This window comes from Panthera uncia (assembly GCF_023721935.1).
Source record: "Panthera uncia isolate 11264 chromosome E2 unlocalized genomic scaffold, Puncia_PCG_1.0 HiC_scaffold_19, whole genome shotgun sequence".
In the NCBI taxonomy this organism is placed as follows: Eukaryota; Metazoa; Chordata; class Mammalia; order Carnivora; family Felidae; genus Panthera; species Panthera uncia.
The window spans coordinates 1,849,611-1,866,683 of NW_026057588.1; the positions used below are offsets into that span (position 1 = coordinate 1,849,611).

At 48.8% G+C, this 17,073-nt stretch overlaps 1 protein-coding gene and 1 long non-coding RNA gene across 6 annotated transcripts in view; one reads left to right on the forward strand and one right to left on the reverse strand.

The window, feature by feature from the left end:
* The window catches only part of LOC125915881 (uncharacterized), a 38,036-nt gene that overhangs the window by 13,826 nt on the left and 7,137 nt on the right, over positions 1 to 17,073 (forward strand). Inside the window, exons 6-9 of one of the 3 annotated variants that reach the window (XR_007455770.1) lie at positions 2,764 to 6,221; positions 6,907 to 7,315; positions 9,902 to 15,236; positions 15,436 to 16,216. This is a non-coding gene — a long non-coding RNA (uncharacterized LOC125915881). Of the gene's footprint in view, positions 1 to 2,763; positions 7,316 to 9,901; positions 15,237 to 15,435; positions 16,217 to 17,073 lie in introns of all 3 variants that reach the window. The other 2 variants (XR_007455772.1, XR_007455771.1) reach the window with 2 other exon arrangements.
* Positions 1 to 17,073, reverse strand: part of ZNF274 (zinc finger protein 274) — a 30,228-nt gene that overhangs the window by 2,690 nt on the left and 10,465 nt on the right. For all 3 annotated transcript variants that reach the window (XM_049621851.1, XM_049621852.1, XM_049621853.1), the window contains 2 exons: positions 9,890 to 10,372; positions 402 to 502 (listed from right to left, as the gene is read on the reverse strand). In XM_049621851.1, coding sequence (XP_049477808.1) covers positions 402 to 502; positions 9,890 to 10,372 — 584 coding nt within the window. The remainder of the gene's footprint in view (positions 1 to 401; positions 503 to 9,889; positions 10,373 to 17,073) is intronic.

The following is a 17,073-nucleotide window of genomic DNA, read 5'->3' on the forward strand; positions in this document are numbered from 1 at the left end:
CTCAACAGTCAGCAAGACATGGCCAGTGCTTTCATCTATGCCCCAGCTCTGGGATATTTTGAGGCAAATTCCAGATATTTTTTCCATCATCAACACCTAAGTATGCATTCTTGAAGGACAAGGGCTCTCTTGTTCTAACACAAATTCAGATGTGGTCTGCATGTCCCTACCTGGGGCTCCCAAGCATCTATAAACACTTGGCCCCACCCTTCTCCTCCAGATTTCTTGCCTCCCAGTCCCTGTGCCCTTTCTTGGTCTCCACAGCAGCAACAAGGCAGCCCAGGCCTTCAGGCTCAGAAACTCTGAGAGGTCTGCCCTGTGGGAGGCTGGGAGGTAGGGGGAAGGTCACCTCATAGGGGACACTGTGACCAGGGAACAAAAGGGTGACACCCCCCACTCACCTCAGGTGGCGCCTTTGCCGGCCAGGTGGTCATGTTCTCCTCCTTCTCTTCCTGAGGAGCTGTGGTCTCAAGAGAGCAGGTGGGGTCCTGGGCGGGTAATGCTGTGGGGAGACACCAGCACAGGGGATCAGCCGGATGTGGTGCCACTTCCAGGTTGGGGCAATGATACCCACGTCTCTCTCTGGGACCCCTGCGGCCATTGCACACATCCTATCTGCTGTTACTACTGTGAGGGCATCTGTGCCCACCCTTTCTTGCCACCAGCTCAAGTCCCCACTCTGGCTCCTCTTCACAGCCTGTGCCCAAATCCCCACACCTGGTTAGCTCAAGATGCATCACCCTAAGGGTGACTGTAGGGCACCAATGTTCCATTGCTGAGACCCCTGGCCCCACTCCCTCCCTCTCCAAGGACTGTCCCGGATCCTGTCCCTCCTCTGAGACAGCTGCCTCATCTCTCCATTTGCCTCAACAGCTGGCCTCACACTGTTCCTCAGAAGGAAAGACCCCTTTTCTAGCCTCCGAGTATGTTGTCTCTTTGCCTTCCTTGTCCTCTTCCTCTTTGCCTTCTTCCATGGACTTCCTCTGACCCCCGGGACTGGACCCACTCTCATAACACACCCATCTAGATGAGAATTTTATCAAGTTTCCTCCACCTTCGAAAACCATTCTGCCTGGGCTTCCAGCCCCTCTTAACCACAACTCCTTCATGCCTGACTCTCCTCATCTATCGCTGCCTGGTACATGGTCTTCCATAAGGATGATTACACCCCTGCTCTCAAGGGGGAAACACGATGTGACCCATTCTGGCCCACCAGGCTGCCACCTCCTCCTGGCCACAATAATTAAATCTGAGATGAATACAGGGCACAGAGCTAGACAAGCAGAGCAAAAGAGGCTTTTGTTAGAACATTTCCGTGCAGGGAGGCTCCCTACGGAGACACCTTGCCTGTGAGTGAAGCTAACGGAGGCCAGCAGAAGTATGATAGCAGAGAGAGAATGAGTCCTGAGAATACTACAGGAGCCCCTGGGTCCACCCGTGCCTGAAGCTAGATCACCCTGGGACTTTTTCAGTAAATTCTCCTCCCCTGGCATTCACAACTGAGAGTCGCAACTAACTCGCTGATAATGAATGTAGGAATCTCAGGGTTCTCTGGAAGGCCTCTCTTCCTGCCATCCACTATAATATGAATTGATTTTATTCACCCCCAAGGTGTGAAATGTAAGACAGACTGGCTTTTGTCTTAGGGGCTTCCCAACTGTCTCCTTGGTACCTCTATCAGTTTCCTATTACTGCTCTAATAAATTGCCACAATGGTGCCTAAAAGCAAAGTTGCTTTCCTATGATTATGGACATCAGGTCTGACGCCAGCCTCACTGCACTACAATCAAGCTGGTGGCAGGGCTACCTTCCTTCTGAGGCTCTAGGGGAAAATATGTTTGTCACCTTTGCCAGTTTCTGGAGGCCAACTAAAATACCTAGCTCCCAGCCCTTCCTCGTGTCTTCTCTGCCCTGAACTCTCGTGCCTGCCCCATCCAAATAACACAGTATAATCTCCCCACCTCAAAATCTTCAATTTAATAAACTGCATCTGCAAAGTCAATTTTGCTGTATGAGGTTACATATTCGGGTGAGCAAGTGCTCCATGGAACTCAGCCTGACAAATCAAATTTCATGGAATCTCACCCCCAAACGTACTCCCATCCCAGCCCCCCACCGCTGTCAGTCTTGCCCAAGCCACCACACCTCTCGGTGGGCATGGTAACGGCTCTGGGTGGCCAATCTGATTCTCATTTTGCCCTTGTTTTTTGCCCACCAACCATCGCAAACTGCAACCTGGTAAATCTTTTTTTTTTTTTTTTTTAAGGTTTATTTATTTATTTTGAAAGAGAAAGACAGCACAAGAGCACAAGCAGGTAAGGGGCAGAGAGAAAGAGAGAAAATCCCAAGGACGCTCCGTGCCATCAGCACAGAGCCTGATGCAGAGCTTGAACTCACGAACCATGAGATCATGACCTGAGCTGAGATCCAGTCAGATGCTTAACCAATTGAGCCACCTGGGTGCCCCCTGTAAGGGTTAAATTGTAGTGTAGGGCTAACACCTAGCTTGAAAAAATAACAGCTTTGTTCTGACATTGAAGGTCAAGAGATAACAGCCTTGCTTTACTCTTGTAAATTATGCTTCATACTCTTGTAAATCAGGCTTCACCAACTAAGGAAACAAAAGCTCAAAGAAAAGAGCATCAGAGGCAAGGTCAAGGAGATCCACTGGTTGCAACTAAGCGGCAGAAAGTCTAAAATAATCACCTCATCTGGCAACTGTTTCTAACTCATCTGGGAACTGTTTCTCTGTTCTGTTCCCAGGTGATGATAAAACGATGTGATCGGCCATTAAATTATGAAGAGTGTTGGTCCTGATCGGTCGGCCTTGCCTCTCATTGCAATGAACTTTGTTGTGACTGTCACTGGTGTCCATAGCATTCAGTTTCAGGAGTCGTGTGGATGCAACATTTGGTGCATTGGCCGGGAAAGTTAAAGGTCTGAAACAGGGCCCATTCCCCGGATTGCTCTGCCGACCCCTGGGAGGAAGCTCGGGATTGGGAGAGGTAAGGAATTCTTGGGGCGCGCCATTTGAATGACTCAGGAGGGTCTGCCTGACGCAGCTATAGAACCAGAGTCAGGGATCCTACCAGGACGCCGGTGGACCCCATTAGGTTTGGTGTTTGTCAAGAAGGATCCTATTTTCAGGTGGCTGCGATGGCCTACTGGCCTTGAGATCTCGAACTTGTGTTTTCTTCGTGTCTTAATTGTCTTCTTCCTGTTGACTGGCTGTGCGTCCTTGTCAGTTTTGCCTATCTTTGTCATCGTCCTTGTCAGTTTTGCCTATCTTTGTCATCGGTCAGAATCAGACTACCCCCACCCCGCTGAGTCTCATACTAACCCATTTCCAGGAGTATAGGAGAGCTGCCTCAGTTTTCGGCCTCCACGTTAAGAAGCCAGTCCTTCGAACTCTCTGCGAGGTGGAATGTAACAGCTTTCAGGTCGAATGGCCTCCACAGGGGACCTTTAACCTTACTTTGGTATATAAAGTTCGTGATATTGTCTTTTCTAGGCACGAAGACCAAATCCCATACACTGGGGCATGGAGAACCCTCATCGAAAACCCTCCAGATAGGTTAAAACTTCTTCCCCTTCCCCCTCGCCTCCCTAAAGTACAGGCTTTGCCACTCAAAGGTCGCCCATCTGGAGCTCAGAATAAGAATCTTGATGAGACTAAGCGGCCGCCCCCTCTATCACCTGCACAGGAGGGGGGTAAAAAAAAAGGAACTTACCACCCACCGCCCTATAGTTCTCGCCCAAAGAATACAGGTCAAGATGCTTCAGATCTGGAGACGAGCCCGAGTCGGGACACTCCCCTGAGCCCGTCTCACACCCGGTCAGGGACTCCCTTCCATCCGCCTCCCGCTGCCCTATCCCTTCTTCCAGGGCCACCCCTGCACCCCTGCAGGGTGATGTCCGACCCTTTATGACTTATGTACCCTTCTCCACTAGCGACCTTTATAACGGGAAGCTTCAAAACCCCTCGTTCTCAGAGAAACCCCAAGCATTAATTTCTCTTCTTGAAACTCTATTTGTGACCCAACAGCCAACCTGGGATGACTGCCAGCAGCTCTTGCAGGTTCTCTTCACCACTGAGGAGCGGGATAAGATCCGTCGCGAGGCCCGGAAATTAGTGATGGGGCCAAACGGGCAACCCACCAAGGATCCCGCTGGATTCAAGGAAGTTTTTCCTTCCTCGCATCCTGAAAATTGGGACCCAAACACTCCTCACGGTAGGCGATCATTGACCCTATTTCACCAGACTCTACTGGGAGGTCTCTGAGCGGCCACCCGCCGGCCCACAAACATGTCTAAGGTAACAGAAGTAATTCAGGGGACCGAGGAAAGCCCCTCAGCCTTCTTAGAAAGGCTCACGTAGGTGTACCGCACCTTTACCCCTGTAGACCCTGAGGCACCTAAAAATAGAAGAGCATTAAATTTGGCCTTTGTCTTACAGGCAGCCCCAGACTTGTAAATGGACATTCATCCCACTGTACCCAACCCTTATACTCTCCTTAGTTTGCTTCCCCCTTCTCAGGTGTATTATACAGTTCTGGACTTAAAAGATGCCTTCTTTGCCATCCCGCTGGCCCCACAAAGCCAGCCACTATTTGTATTTGAATGGACTGATCCTGAAAAGGGACAGCTCACCTGGACGCAACTCCCCCAAAGATTTAAAAATTCTCCTCTTTTTAATGACGCCCTGCACCAGGATTTAGAGCCATTTCGAATCTCCAACCCGCAGGTAGCCCTATTGCAATATGTTGAGGATATCTTGTTGGCGGCCCCCTCTCATTTAGAATGCCTGAGTGCCACCAGAGAACCCTTGAGTCTTTTGCAAAAACTGGGGTACCGAGTGTCAGCCAGAAAAGCGCAGATCTGTCGTACTGCGGTGACCTATTTAAGTTACAACCTTAAAAAGGTAAGTGCTATCTCGGTGAACAAAGAATTCGGGCTATACTCGATATTCCTCAGCCTAAAACTCGCAAACAAGTTCGCGAGTTCTGGGGGCAGCAGGCTACTGCAGAGTATGGATACCTGTCTTTGCTGAACTGGCAGCCCCTTTGTACGCCACTCTCAAGGGGTCTCCAGAGTCCTTCACGTGGGGGGAGACTCAAACTAAAGCCTTCCAAGCCTTACGAGAGGCTCTCGTGACCCCACCGGCCTCGGCCCTGCCAGATCCCACCAAGCCATTCCGTTTGTTTGTAGCCGAAAAGGGGGGGGGGGGGTAGCCGAGGGAGTTCTGACTCGGAGCCTGGGACCTTGGCGCCGACCGGTGGCCTATTTATCCAAACGGCTGGACCCAGTTGCTTCCGGGTGGCCCCCACGCGTTCGACAAATTGCCGCCACCGCGCTCTTAGTTGAAGACGCAGACAAACTAACTTTGAGGCAGGCACTGTCTGTCACCGGGCCCCACGAAGTGGAGGCTTTACTGCGGGCTCCCCCAGAGCGACGGCTGTCAAATGCTCGGATTACCCAATATCAAGCGTTGCTACTCGACCAGACCTGAATACGTTTTTGTGCCCCCACAGCCTTAAACCCAGCCACTCTGCTGCCCGAAGGACAAGGTCCCCCTCTGCACTCCTGCCCAGAAACCTTGGCGACGATCTCGTCCCTCCGCTCCGATCTTATGGACGTTCCTTTACAGGACCCTGATATCAGCATGTTTTCAGGCGGCAGTAGTTTTGTGTTTCAAGGGCCAAGGCACGCCGGGCGCTGCAGTGACGACAGACCGCGAGGTTTTATGGCAACAGACCCTTCCCCCGGGAACTTCAGCCCAGCACGCAGAGCTCATCACGCTAACAAAAGTCCTCAAACTCGGAAGAAACAAGCCAGTTCATATTTATACGGACAGCCGCTATGCTTTTTGCAACCGCGCATGTACACGGATCCATTTACCAAGAGTGCGGTCTCCTCACGGCGGAAGGCAAGGCCATCAAAACTGAAGCTGAAATTTTAGATCTTCTAGCAGCCATCTGGGAACCTGCGAGGCTGGCAATCATTCACTGCCCGGGACGTCAGAAAGGCGACTCCCTAGAAGCAGTCGGAAACCGCCTGGCTGATGCAGCAGCCCGAGAAGCTGCCCCAACTAAAAGTAAAAGTGCCTTGGAGCTACCGATCTTGACCGAGGGAGCCCAGTTACACTCCTAAAGATTTGGAGTGGGTTTCAAGAAAAGGGGGAAGTGTGACGCCGGGACAAAAGTGGTCTCAGGATCCTGAAGGTAAGATCCTCTTACCCGCGGCACTCGGGCGGCGCATGGTGGGTCAGCTCCACCAAGGGACTCATCTGGGAAAAACGAAGATAGCGGAATTAGTGCGGAAGAAGTTCAGGGCGCAAGGGCTGGGAAAAGAGATCGAAGAGGTGGTTGAAAGGTGTGCAAGTTGCGCCCAAGTAAATCAGGGTGCAAGTAGGAAGGTTTCAGAAGCTAAAAGAGATAGAGGAACTGAGCCAGGCCGGTTTTGGCAAGTAGATTTTACTGAAATTAAACCAGGGAAATACGGATACAAATAACCTGCTTGTTTTTGTAGACACCTTCTCCGGGTGGGTCAAGGCGTTCCCCACTAAATCAGAAACGGCTCAGGCGACAGTTAAGAAATTATTAATGAAATAATTCCTAGATTTGGGCTGCCTCTGAGCATAGGATCGGACAATGGCCCGGCCTTTACGGCGCAGGTGTCCCAGGGTCTAGCCCGGGCATTGGGACTAGATTGGAAATTACATTGTACATATAGACCTCAGAGCTCGGATCAGGTAGAAAGGATGAATCCGACCCTAAAAGAGACCTTAACCAAATTGTCCCTTGAGACGGGCGAAAATTGGGTTGACGTCCTGCCTTTTGCCCTTTTGCGAGCGCGTTGTACTCCATTTGTCAAGGGATTTCCCCCTTATGAAATTTTATTTGGCAGACCTCCACCTATCCTGCTGAGGCTAGGAGGCGACGTAATGGAACAGTTGGAACAGGACCGCTTGCTGGTTTCACTCGTGGCCCTGCAACATGTACGAAAGGAAATAACCAGGGCCTTAAAAGAAGCCTTCGCTCATCCTCCTGTTCTTCCCCACCCCTTTCAACCAGGAGATTTAGTCTGGGTCAAGAGGCACGAGCTTAAAACCCTGGAGCCGCTCTGGAAAGGACCACACGCCGTGATCCTGACTACGCCCACGGCCGTGAAGGTAGATGGTGTCCGAACCTGGATTCATCACTCTCAGGTTAAAAAAAAAACAACCTGTGTGAAGGCAGGAACACCCGAGACTGATACAGAACCAGATAATGAACAGCAATGGAAGGTCCGAAGGCACTCAGAGGATCCTTTAAAGGTAATACTGATGCGGGCATACTAATAATAATTGTCTGGGTTTGTATAATGATAAGCATGGGGGACTGTACGGAATTGCATCCCCTATCTTTTTGGCCATACCAACGGGAACTCAGGGACACTGTCACGGGGAAGGTGATAACATCTAATACCTCTTCCACTGTGCCTTGTTTTTTGTTTGGTTTATGCGACTTGGTGGGGGACTCATGGGGGACTTTTAATTACTAATTATAAACAGCCAACGGGCTTCGCTCCTCCGTCCCCGAAAACCCCTATATGGTTACCTATGGATGTGGACACAGGGATCAAGAACAAAAATTGGCTAACATACCAGGGTTATACAGTTGCCCTGCAAATAGAAAGGTCGAATGTGAAGGAAAAGGCCAGCAATAATTGGTATCAGAATTTATTCTCTTGGTCCCCCTGGCTCACATCACTGCTCACCACCATAGCTGGGCCACTGCTATTACTTCTCAGGTTAACCATCGGCCCATGCATTATCAACTGGTTAGTACAGTATGTCAAGAGGCGAGTTGGTGAAATAAAAATTATGATGATTAGGTCCAACTACGTCCCCTTAGTTCCTAATGATGAATCAAGGGATTGATTCACTGACAAGAAAAGGGAGAAATGTAAGGATTAAAGTGTAGTGTAGGGCTAACACCTAGCTTGAAAAATAACAGCTTTGTTCTGACACTGAAGGTCAAGAGATAACAGCCTTGCTTTACTCTTGTAAATTATGCTTCATACTCTTGTAAATCAGTCTTCACCAACCAAGGAAACAAAAGCTCAAAGAAAAGAGCATCAGAGGCAAGGTCAAGGAGATCCACTGGTTGCAACTAAGCGGCAGAAAGTCTAAAATAATCACCTCATCTGGCAACTGTTTCTAACTCATCTGGGAACTGTTTCTCTGTTCTGTTCCCAGGTGATGATAAAACGATGTGATCGGCCATAAAAACTCTGTACCCCAGCTGTTCGAGGCCGCACTCTTATCAAGAGTGTTGGTCCCGATCGGTCGGCCTTGCCTCTCATTGCAGTAAACTTTCTTGTGACTGTCACTGGTGCCCATAGCATTCTGTTTCAGGAGTCGTGTGGATGCAACACCCCCAACCTGGAAAATGTTTACTCTGTCAGACAATACCACATGTCCCTAGAGCTCATGGACTGGTTCCCACTGCTTTACAGTAACTCTTCCCATTGCTTTAGGACAACACGAAAACCCCTGCAAGGGCCCTGCCAGCCCTGTCCCCTGCTCCCTTCTACCATAGACCCACCCAATTTCTCTCGGATTTTTTTTTTTTTAATTTTTTTTTTTGACATTTATTTATTTTTGAGACAGAGACAGAGCATGAATGGGGGAGGGTCAGAGAGAGGGAGACACAGAATCTGAAACAGGCTCCAGGCTCTGAGCTTTCAGCACAGAGCCTGACGCGGGGCTCGAACCCACGGACCGCGAGATCATGACCTGAGCCGAAGTCGGCCGCTTAACCGCCTGAGCCACCCAGGTGCCCCTCGGATTTTTGAATATACTGTCATTGCTCCCACTTTGGGCCTTCACAGGCAATGCTCTCCTGCTCAGCACATCCTTCCTGCCCCCTTCTTAGTTCCACTCCACACCAGGTGTCAGCTACAAGCAACTTGCCTCCAGGAGCCCCACCAGCACCCTTGGGTTCTTCTCAACCCCATCATTGTCAAACGCGTATTCATTTCTCAAATTCCCATCATTCTTACTGGGTCTAAGGCTTGTTGAGCTCATGAATCTATGAATCCTGTCTTGGTCACCACTTTATCCACAATTCCCACTCTGGGAGGGGTGCCTGGCTGGCTCAGCTGGTAGAGCATGCAACTCTTGATCTTGGGGCTGTAAATTTGAGCCTCATGTTGTGTGTGGAGATTACTTAAAAAAATTAAGTTTTGGGGTGCCTGGGTGGCTCAGTCAGTTAACTGTCCAACTTCGGCTCAGGTCATGATCTCACGGTTCATGGGTTCAAGCCCCGCATCAGGCTCTGTGCTGACAGCTTGGAGCCTGGAGCCTGCTTCAGATTCTGTGTCTCTCTCTCTCTCTCTCTGTGTGTGCCTCCCCTGCTCACACACTCTCTTTCTCATAAATAAATAAACTTTAAAAATTTTTTTAAAAAGCATTCTGGGAATATGCCTATGTGACTAAAATCACGTTTTCTATTGGCTTGTAGCACAGCAGGGATTCCAAAAGGATGAGAATGAACAATTTTATCCCTTAGCTTCTATCACAAGCCTGTGGAGGGCTAGTTAAAGAGTGCAGTCCCAGGCCCTGCCCAAGGGTTTCAGTAGCTGTGAGGTGTTGTCTGAGACTTTCCATTTCGGTAGATGGGTCCAGGGATACTCAGATCCCTTGACCTAGGGGCAATGGCAGGTATTTCAGCAAGGAACCATTGAAGCTCTGACTCAGGAACACGTTGGGGAGGTAGATGCTCTTGGCCTAGATGAAGAGGCATGACCCTTCCCCGCCCCTTCCGAGGAAGCCTGAGTTCTTCCTCCCCCATTCTCCAAGATGCGTCTACAGGAGTGTCCCTCTCCGCCCCTCCACTGCACTTACCTTCCTCCTCAGATATCCAGGTTACATCCTCCACCAGGGCCACTGCCTCCTGACAGTCCTCTGGGTGCTGTGACTGCACCCACCTCTGGAGCTTCCTGGGCAGCGCACCCAGGAACTGTTCCAGCACCAGCAGCTCCAGCATCTGCTCCTTGGAGTGCGCCTCGGGCTGCAGCCACTGGCGGCACAGCTCACGCAACCGGGCCAGGGCCTCTCGGGGCCCCGCCACCTCCTCGAAGCAGAACCCCCGGAACCTCTGGCGTGCAGCCTCAGGGTCAGCTGGATGCTTGCCTAGCTGTTGAGTGGGCTCCCCAAGTACTTCTGGGCTTAGGCCCTCGTCTTCAGCATAGAGGGCCCGAATCTGGGCATTTCGGGGACGAGCTACCTCTTGGTTCAGTGTGAGGACTTCAACGACTTCGATCTTCATCAGGGGATTCCCAGCAGGAAGAGGATCCACTTGAGGGTCCAACTGAGCCGCAGGACACTCTGTAAGTCAAAAGCACAGCCAGAGAGATGGCCAACAAGCACATGAAAAGATAGTCAACATTATTTGCCACCAAGGAAATGTAAATCAAAACCACTGTGAGGGGCACCTGGCTGACTCAGTCAGAAGAGCGTGTGACTCTTGATCTTGGGGTCATGAGTTTGAGCCCCTTGTTGGGTGTAGAGATCACCTAAATAAACAAAAACTTAAAAAAATAAATCGTGAGATACTACTTCATACTTACTAGGATAGCTATTATCAAAGATGGGTGGTAACAACTATTGGCGAGGATGTGGAAAAACTGCTGTTGGTGGGAACACAGAACGCTGCATCATTTTGCAAAACAGTCTGGCAGGTGCTCAAAAAGCCAAACACAGAATTATAACCCAGGAATTCTCCTAGGTATACATCCAAGAGAAATGAAAATATATGTCAATACAAAAACTTGTACAGGAACTTTCACAGCAGCATTCTTAACAGCCAAAAAGAAAAACAAATGTCAATCAAAGGAAGAATAAACAAAATATGGTCTATCCACAAATTGGAATATTATTTGGCCATAGAAAGGAATGAAGTAGTGATACGTGCTAAGCCTTGACAACATTATGCTGAATGGAAGCAGCCAGACACCAAAGGCTAATTTTAAGATTCCATTTATACGAAATGTCCAAAATAGACGAATATACTGAGACAAAGTAGATTCGTGGTTTCCAAGAGATAAGGAATTCAGGCAATTAGGGGGTGTTGGCTAATAAAAATGAAGCTTTTTCAGGGAGATGATAAAGACTTTCTGAAATTAGACTGTAGTGATAGCTACACAACCTTGTGAATTATAGTAAAAACCACTGAACTGTACACTCTCAAAGGGTGAACTTTAAGGTATGTAAATTACACCTCAATATGGGAGGTGGGTGGGAAAGCAAGAGGCAAGGAGGCTTAAGAAGAAACCTGTGATGCTCTATAGGCCCACAGCTATGTACAGGGAGTAGAACCTGATCCTGCCTCCATGGGAGCCAAGAAGACAGGAAAGTCTGAAGCCCTGTGTCTTGGCACAGAACTCACAAGAACACAACTCCAGCACGTCCCTGAAATGCTAAGGAGGGCACACAAACCAAAGGAAATAAGAAAGCACTGTACAACTCTAAGGAGAAATGCTAACTCTAAATGACTTGAAAGCTTTAAAACTGTCAATAGAGAGGCACCAGGGTGGCTCAGCCGGTTAAACATCTAACCGCCTCAGGTCACAGTCTCACAATTCTGTGAGACGCAATTCTGTGTCTGCCCCTCTCTCTGCCCCTCCCTGGCTTGTGCTCCTGCACTCCATCTCTCTCTCAAAAGTAAATTAATAAACATTTTTAAAAAAGTAAATAGAAAAAATGTAAATCACGGATTATGGTTTACTTCCAATTAGGCTTGTTTGTTTATAAAAACAGAAATGGTCCGGCTGATGTCAAGAGCAAATGTGCCCGCTCACACTTGCTGTTTTGAATATACCTGATTAGCATAACTCTACCTGCAAAGGAACTTCCAGCATGAACTCAAAGCCTTAGCAACGAATGCCAGGGCAATCAATGCTCGGGGACTTTGAGCTGGTTAATCGTGTTCAGGGAACTATCTGGACAGGAAGACCACTGTAGAGACACCAAGAGAAGAGTATTTGGACACAAAGGCCAGACAGCATACGACAATAGAACCCTGACCCCGCAACCTCAGGACTTGTTTGACCTGTTTGACCGTCAGTTTTTTTCTTTCACCCCCAAGTCAATAACCTCCAGTCAGAACCTTCCTTTTTTCTGCTATAAATTTTCCCACGCCTGCCTCCCTGCCAGTCTCAACTAAACATTAGGTGTGGTGGCAGACGACCTGCTACAGTGGCCTGAGTAGATGGCCTCCGCATGTCCTCATTTGGGTGGTCTTTTTCTCACAACACACGTTTCCTGAGCAGGGGTGTAGGACGGAGCAAAACTGGAAAACACAGGTAGTGCTAAAGCACCGCTCAAGAAAACTGAAAGATTCCCAGGTAAGCATTAAAAATTACGCTGGTTTTAGTGTGATCATTACAACGGAGGAAAGCTCCCGTCACGTGAAGTAAAAGAGCGCAGCAGGAAGTGTGAAGTGACAGCACCCGTGTTGTTTAAACACACAAACTCGGAAAGACCGGAAGAGCAGCGGCTCCCTGCGCGCCACCCGCACTGTTAAGCAGCGGCCCGGCCGGCCTTCCAGCACCGCGGCGTCCGGGAGGGTGGCGCTGGCGGAGGCCGCAGCCACAGGTACACTGCGGCCCTCGTTCGGGAAGCTGAAGCCTCAGTCCCCCTCCCACCGGGTAAACGGGACGACACCGCCCACGTCCCCATAGCCACGCCCCGATCCCCCGGTCCGGACGTGCATCACGAGCCTGGTGCCGGGCCACTACAACTCCCAGGGCCCTTCGCGGTGCACACTTCCGGAGCGGCCATGTTGAAGCTGTGGGTGCGACCCAGGCCCAGATCGGACGGCCGCCCCTTGGCGAGTTGCTGGGCTCTCGGCCTCCTGCACTCTCGTTCCCTCCCCCGCCCCCCTTCGCGACGGCTGACGCACCCTGGGGCGGCGCCGGCGCAGCTGGAACTTCCATATACACCTTCCCGGTCTGCCAGTTTTCACCCTTCGGGCAGGCGCAGGGCGGAGGATCGCGGTCGCTTCCCCCTAAGGGAGCGAGCGCCCGCATTCCTTATCCATTTTCGGATCCCCGATTGTACATTCCTCCCCGTTTGCGTAGGATGCTTTTTTTTTTTTCCTCCCCCTCCACATTTCCGGATTACAGACCTTGGCTCGTCTATGGTTTCCTCGGTTTACTGGTTTCACAGATCTAACCGGTGTTGGAAATTGCTGGCACGCTCTTCGAGAAGTGAGTCAGCTCGAGGTCAGGAGTCACCAGCGATGGGTGGGGCCGGGCCCGCTGCCCCGAACTGGCCTTGGGCGCTTGGGGTTGCAAAACACGTCCTGGGCCGCGCTTTTAATCTCGGCCATCGCCAGTCACTCCTTTCCTAGGGTTTTTTTTGTTTTGTTTTTTTAGCATATTTTTATTAAAAGACTTTTTAAGTAATCCCCACCCAATGTGGGGCTCGAATTCACCACAAGATCAAGAGTCCTAGAATCAAAATCCTAGTCCAAGGGATTTTTTTTCCTTGATAAAAATAACTACGTTGATCTCCTATTTCTGACCTCCTCCCCTAAACAAACTTTTCTATTAATTTTATTTGGGGGCTTGCCTTTCCCAACTCATTTATATTTATCCTTGTCTTCAGGATTTAATTACCTTCCTGTTCCCTAGGATTTCTGGGGGTTCATTTTCCCCTCCAGATTGTTGATTTAAAAGCAAAATTCATTTCCCCACTTCCAGTTAGCGTTCTCAGAGCTTCAAATTGCCCTGAGAATAACTCAGGAAGCCAAGGATGACAATTTCCCGGATCCCCAGCAGGGCTGGGCTTGAAAAGTGCCCCAGTTAAGGGATATTAGGAAGCAGCGGGGGCGGGTAGCGCTCCCTGGCCGCTCCTTGCTGGGCCACAGGCACCATTTTGAGTAATAATCATGCATGACACTTGAAATCTTCATTCTCCACAATGCTTCACAACTTTCTAATTTCTAAAACTTTCGTTTTTTACTCCTTGGTTAATCACGCGGATTATTTAGTACTTTATCCCTCAAGAAAATTAACTGTAGGTTCTTTTCATTCTACTCCCATCCACTCTCCATTTCTAATTTTATTTCTCCTTTAGTCTTGAATCATGTGTTTTGTTCCTCCTATCTCTGGGGGACACTAGGGCAATTTCTCAAAATCTTGAATTGAATGCTCATTAAAATGTTAACTCTTAACCATTTTAAGTTTCAGAGCCTGTCTAGGTGTGGATATGGAGAACTCTGCCCATCCTTGTGGTGCTGGGATCTCAGTGGATCTGCAGCCTGGCTCTCCCTGCAGTAGCAGCCATTCAGGACAACATATATTCCGCAGGGTTATTGTAAAGCTCCTCCTGGGTGCTATGTGGTCAATGAGATGGGCCACAACCTGCAAGCTGGTGGTTAAGTGTCATTCTAGTCACTGCAGTCCTCTGGACCATCCCCCAAGGCCGCTAAGGTAACCCTTCCTGTGCTCTCTGTCAGGAAAGTATTCACCTCACTTCAGAGAGAAAATGTACTCTGTGAAGTGAAAATGTACACAGAGAAAAGTTTACAGCTGGCAGAGTTGAAACTGGATCTTCAACTCACTGGCACATAGTTCGGGCTGACTGACCCACTCATCTGTGTGGGGCTGCACAAAATAATCTCTATCAACTGCAGCTCCAAGTACTGGCTTTCTTTTCTTTTTTAAAATATTTATTTATTTTGAGAGAGAAAGAGCGAGCTTGAGCAGGGAAGGGTAGAGAGAGGGAGACAAAGAATCCCAGGCAAGCTCTGATCCCCCAATGCGGGGCTGGAACTCACAGAACAGTCAGATCATGACCCCAGCTGAAATTAAGAGTGGGACTCTTAACCAACTGAACCACCCAGGCACTCACCAAGTACTGGTTTTCAATCCACCACCTGAATGACCGGTGGTGTGTGTATGTGTAGAATTTTAGCAATTTAGTCCCCTCACTTGCAACTATCTATTTAGTGGGTTGTTATACAAACTCACCCAGCCTCTGGGAAAGGGGCTTAATCCTTCTGGGCCTTAGTTTCCTCTTTCTAAGTGATTAGGTTACATAAAGCCAGGAATAGCATGTAGGAAAGGATGATGGAGGATGTTTTTCTTCCTCCTCTTACAGTTCACTTCCCTTTCTGCTTCTTCCCTTCCAGGGTAAGCCATCTCCCTCAGTGCTTAGAGTTCCACAGTGAACGCTGACTAACCAGGTACACTAGGGCTACCAGTCCACAAATAGAATAATAACTAATAACAATGACCTTTCAAGATCTTGTTGGGGGCAGGGTCAGGAGGAACGCTCACCTCAGCTCCTCTCATCCCTGTGTACACTCCCTTGTTCCTTTTTCTCCTTGTCCAGAATGCCCCCAGCTTTACACCTTTTCTCCTCCTCTCCCCATCACTCTTCAGCTCTGTTGGGCCCTCCATGGAGTTGCCTTTGAAGTTTGTTTACCCCCATGGACTGCTGAGGATGTCAGCTGGTTCTTGTGCATCAGAAACCCTAAAGCCAGGCCCAGCGGAAGATCTCCCAAAGGTGCTGATGGTCATCGTAACATCAAAGTCTTCGAATAGCAGTGGTTAGTTACATGAAGACCCCTCAAGACCTGGGCTTTACACACCATAGTCCCAGTAAGCAATAGCATCTATTCTTATACTGGGAGAATGGACTTATATGGAAGTCCATACTGGGAGACTCTAAGAGCCCTGTCCAAAGCCACACTGGGGAACATAGCAGCTGGGATCCAAGCCCTGTTCTTTTATGCCCTTTACACCAAAGGCTATGCTTCCCATAGCCACTATCTTAATTTTCCTCATATGTGCCAGAGTGTGCCATACCCCTGCCTGTTAGTCTTTCCCAACATCTTCACCTGATACCCCTTCCTCATCCAGCTCTTAGCTTCTGTGTCCTCTCCTCAGAACTGTCTTCCTGAGCAGTTCTCAACTAGTATTGCCCACCCACGCCTCCTCCCGCTAGCATATTCCATTGTTTCATTTTTCTTCACAGCACTGACTGCTATCTCAAAGTATCTGTTTCGTTAATTATCACCTTTCTACCTTTTCTACAGCAGCACTGCCCAATGGAGCTCTCTTTAAGGAAATGTTGTAGATCTACACTGTCCAACATAGTAGCCATTAGCTGCAGCTGACCAATGACCATCTGAAAGACGGCCGTGACTAAGGAACTAAACTGGTTAAGTTCATTTTAGTCTGTTTAAGCTTAATCAGTCACGTGTTAGTGGCTGCTCTGAAATGAATGTAGGCCCATTCATAAGACAGGGGCCTTACCACCATGTTCAATACTGTGACCCATCCCTGTAACAGTTCGTGGCATTTTTGCAGGCGCTCAAGAAATACTGGCTCAATATAGCCGTAAAAAGTGCCTTTTGAGTTTTTTAGCTCTCTGGATTTTCCTATATTTCTGTCATTTACAGGAAATTTCACTGGCATTTTAATTGTGTCCCACCTTTAAACTATCATGGGAGGATTGCTATTGTTACAAAGTTCCCTTCCACTTGGGAGCCTGAGCAGTAGCTGGGAGTGCAGGCCACCGGGTAAGAGGACACCTGGTTTATATTCCTGCTTCTTTCCCAACCAGCTAGGTCAGAGACTTGCATTTCTGCTTCCACTGGTATAATGGCTCCAACACTTCTCTAGAGGCTGGAATGATGGAAGGACTTAAGTCAAGAAAGGGAATGCATAAACTTAAAATTTTTCTAAGCCCTCGAAGTTATTGCTTCTACTTATTTTATATCCCACTAACTTAAATTTTTTTTCAAATAGAAATGCCTTAATAATTTATTCCTTAACAATTCCTAATCATTTTGGGGTGCCTGGGTGGCTCAGTCAGGTAAACATTTGACTCTTGATTTCAGCTCACGGTTCATGGGTTCAAGGGTGGAGCCTGCTTGGGATTCTTCCTCTGCCTCTCTCTGCCACTCCCCTCCTCAAAATAAACCCAAAACAAAACAAAAAAACAATTCCTAATCATTTAATTCATTCTTAGATCCCATTTCAAAAACCTATTAATATCTTTGTGTTAAATTGGGT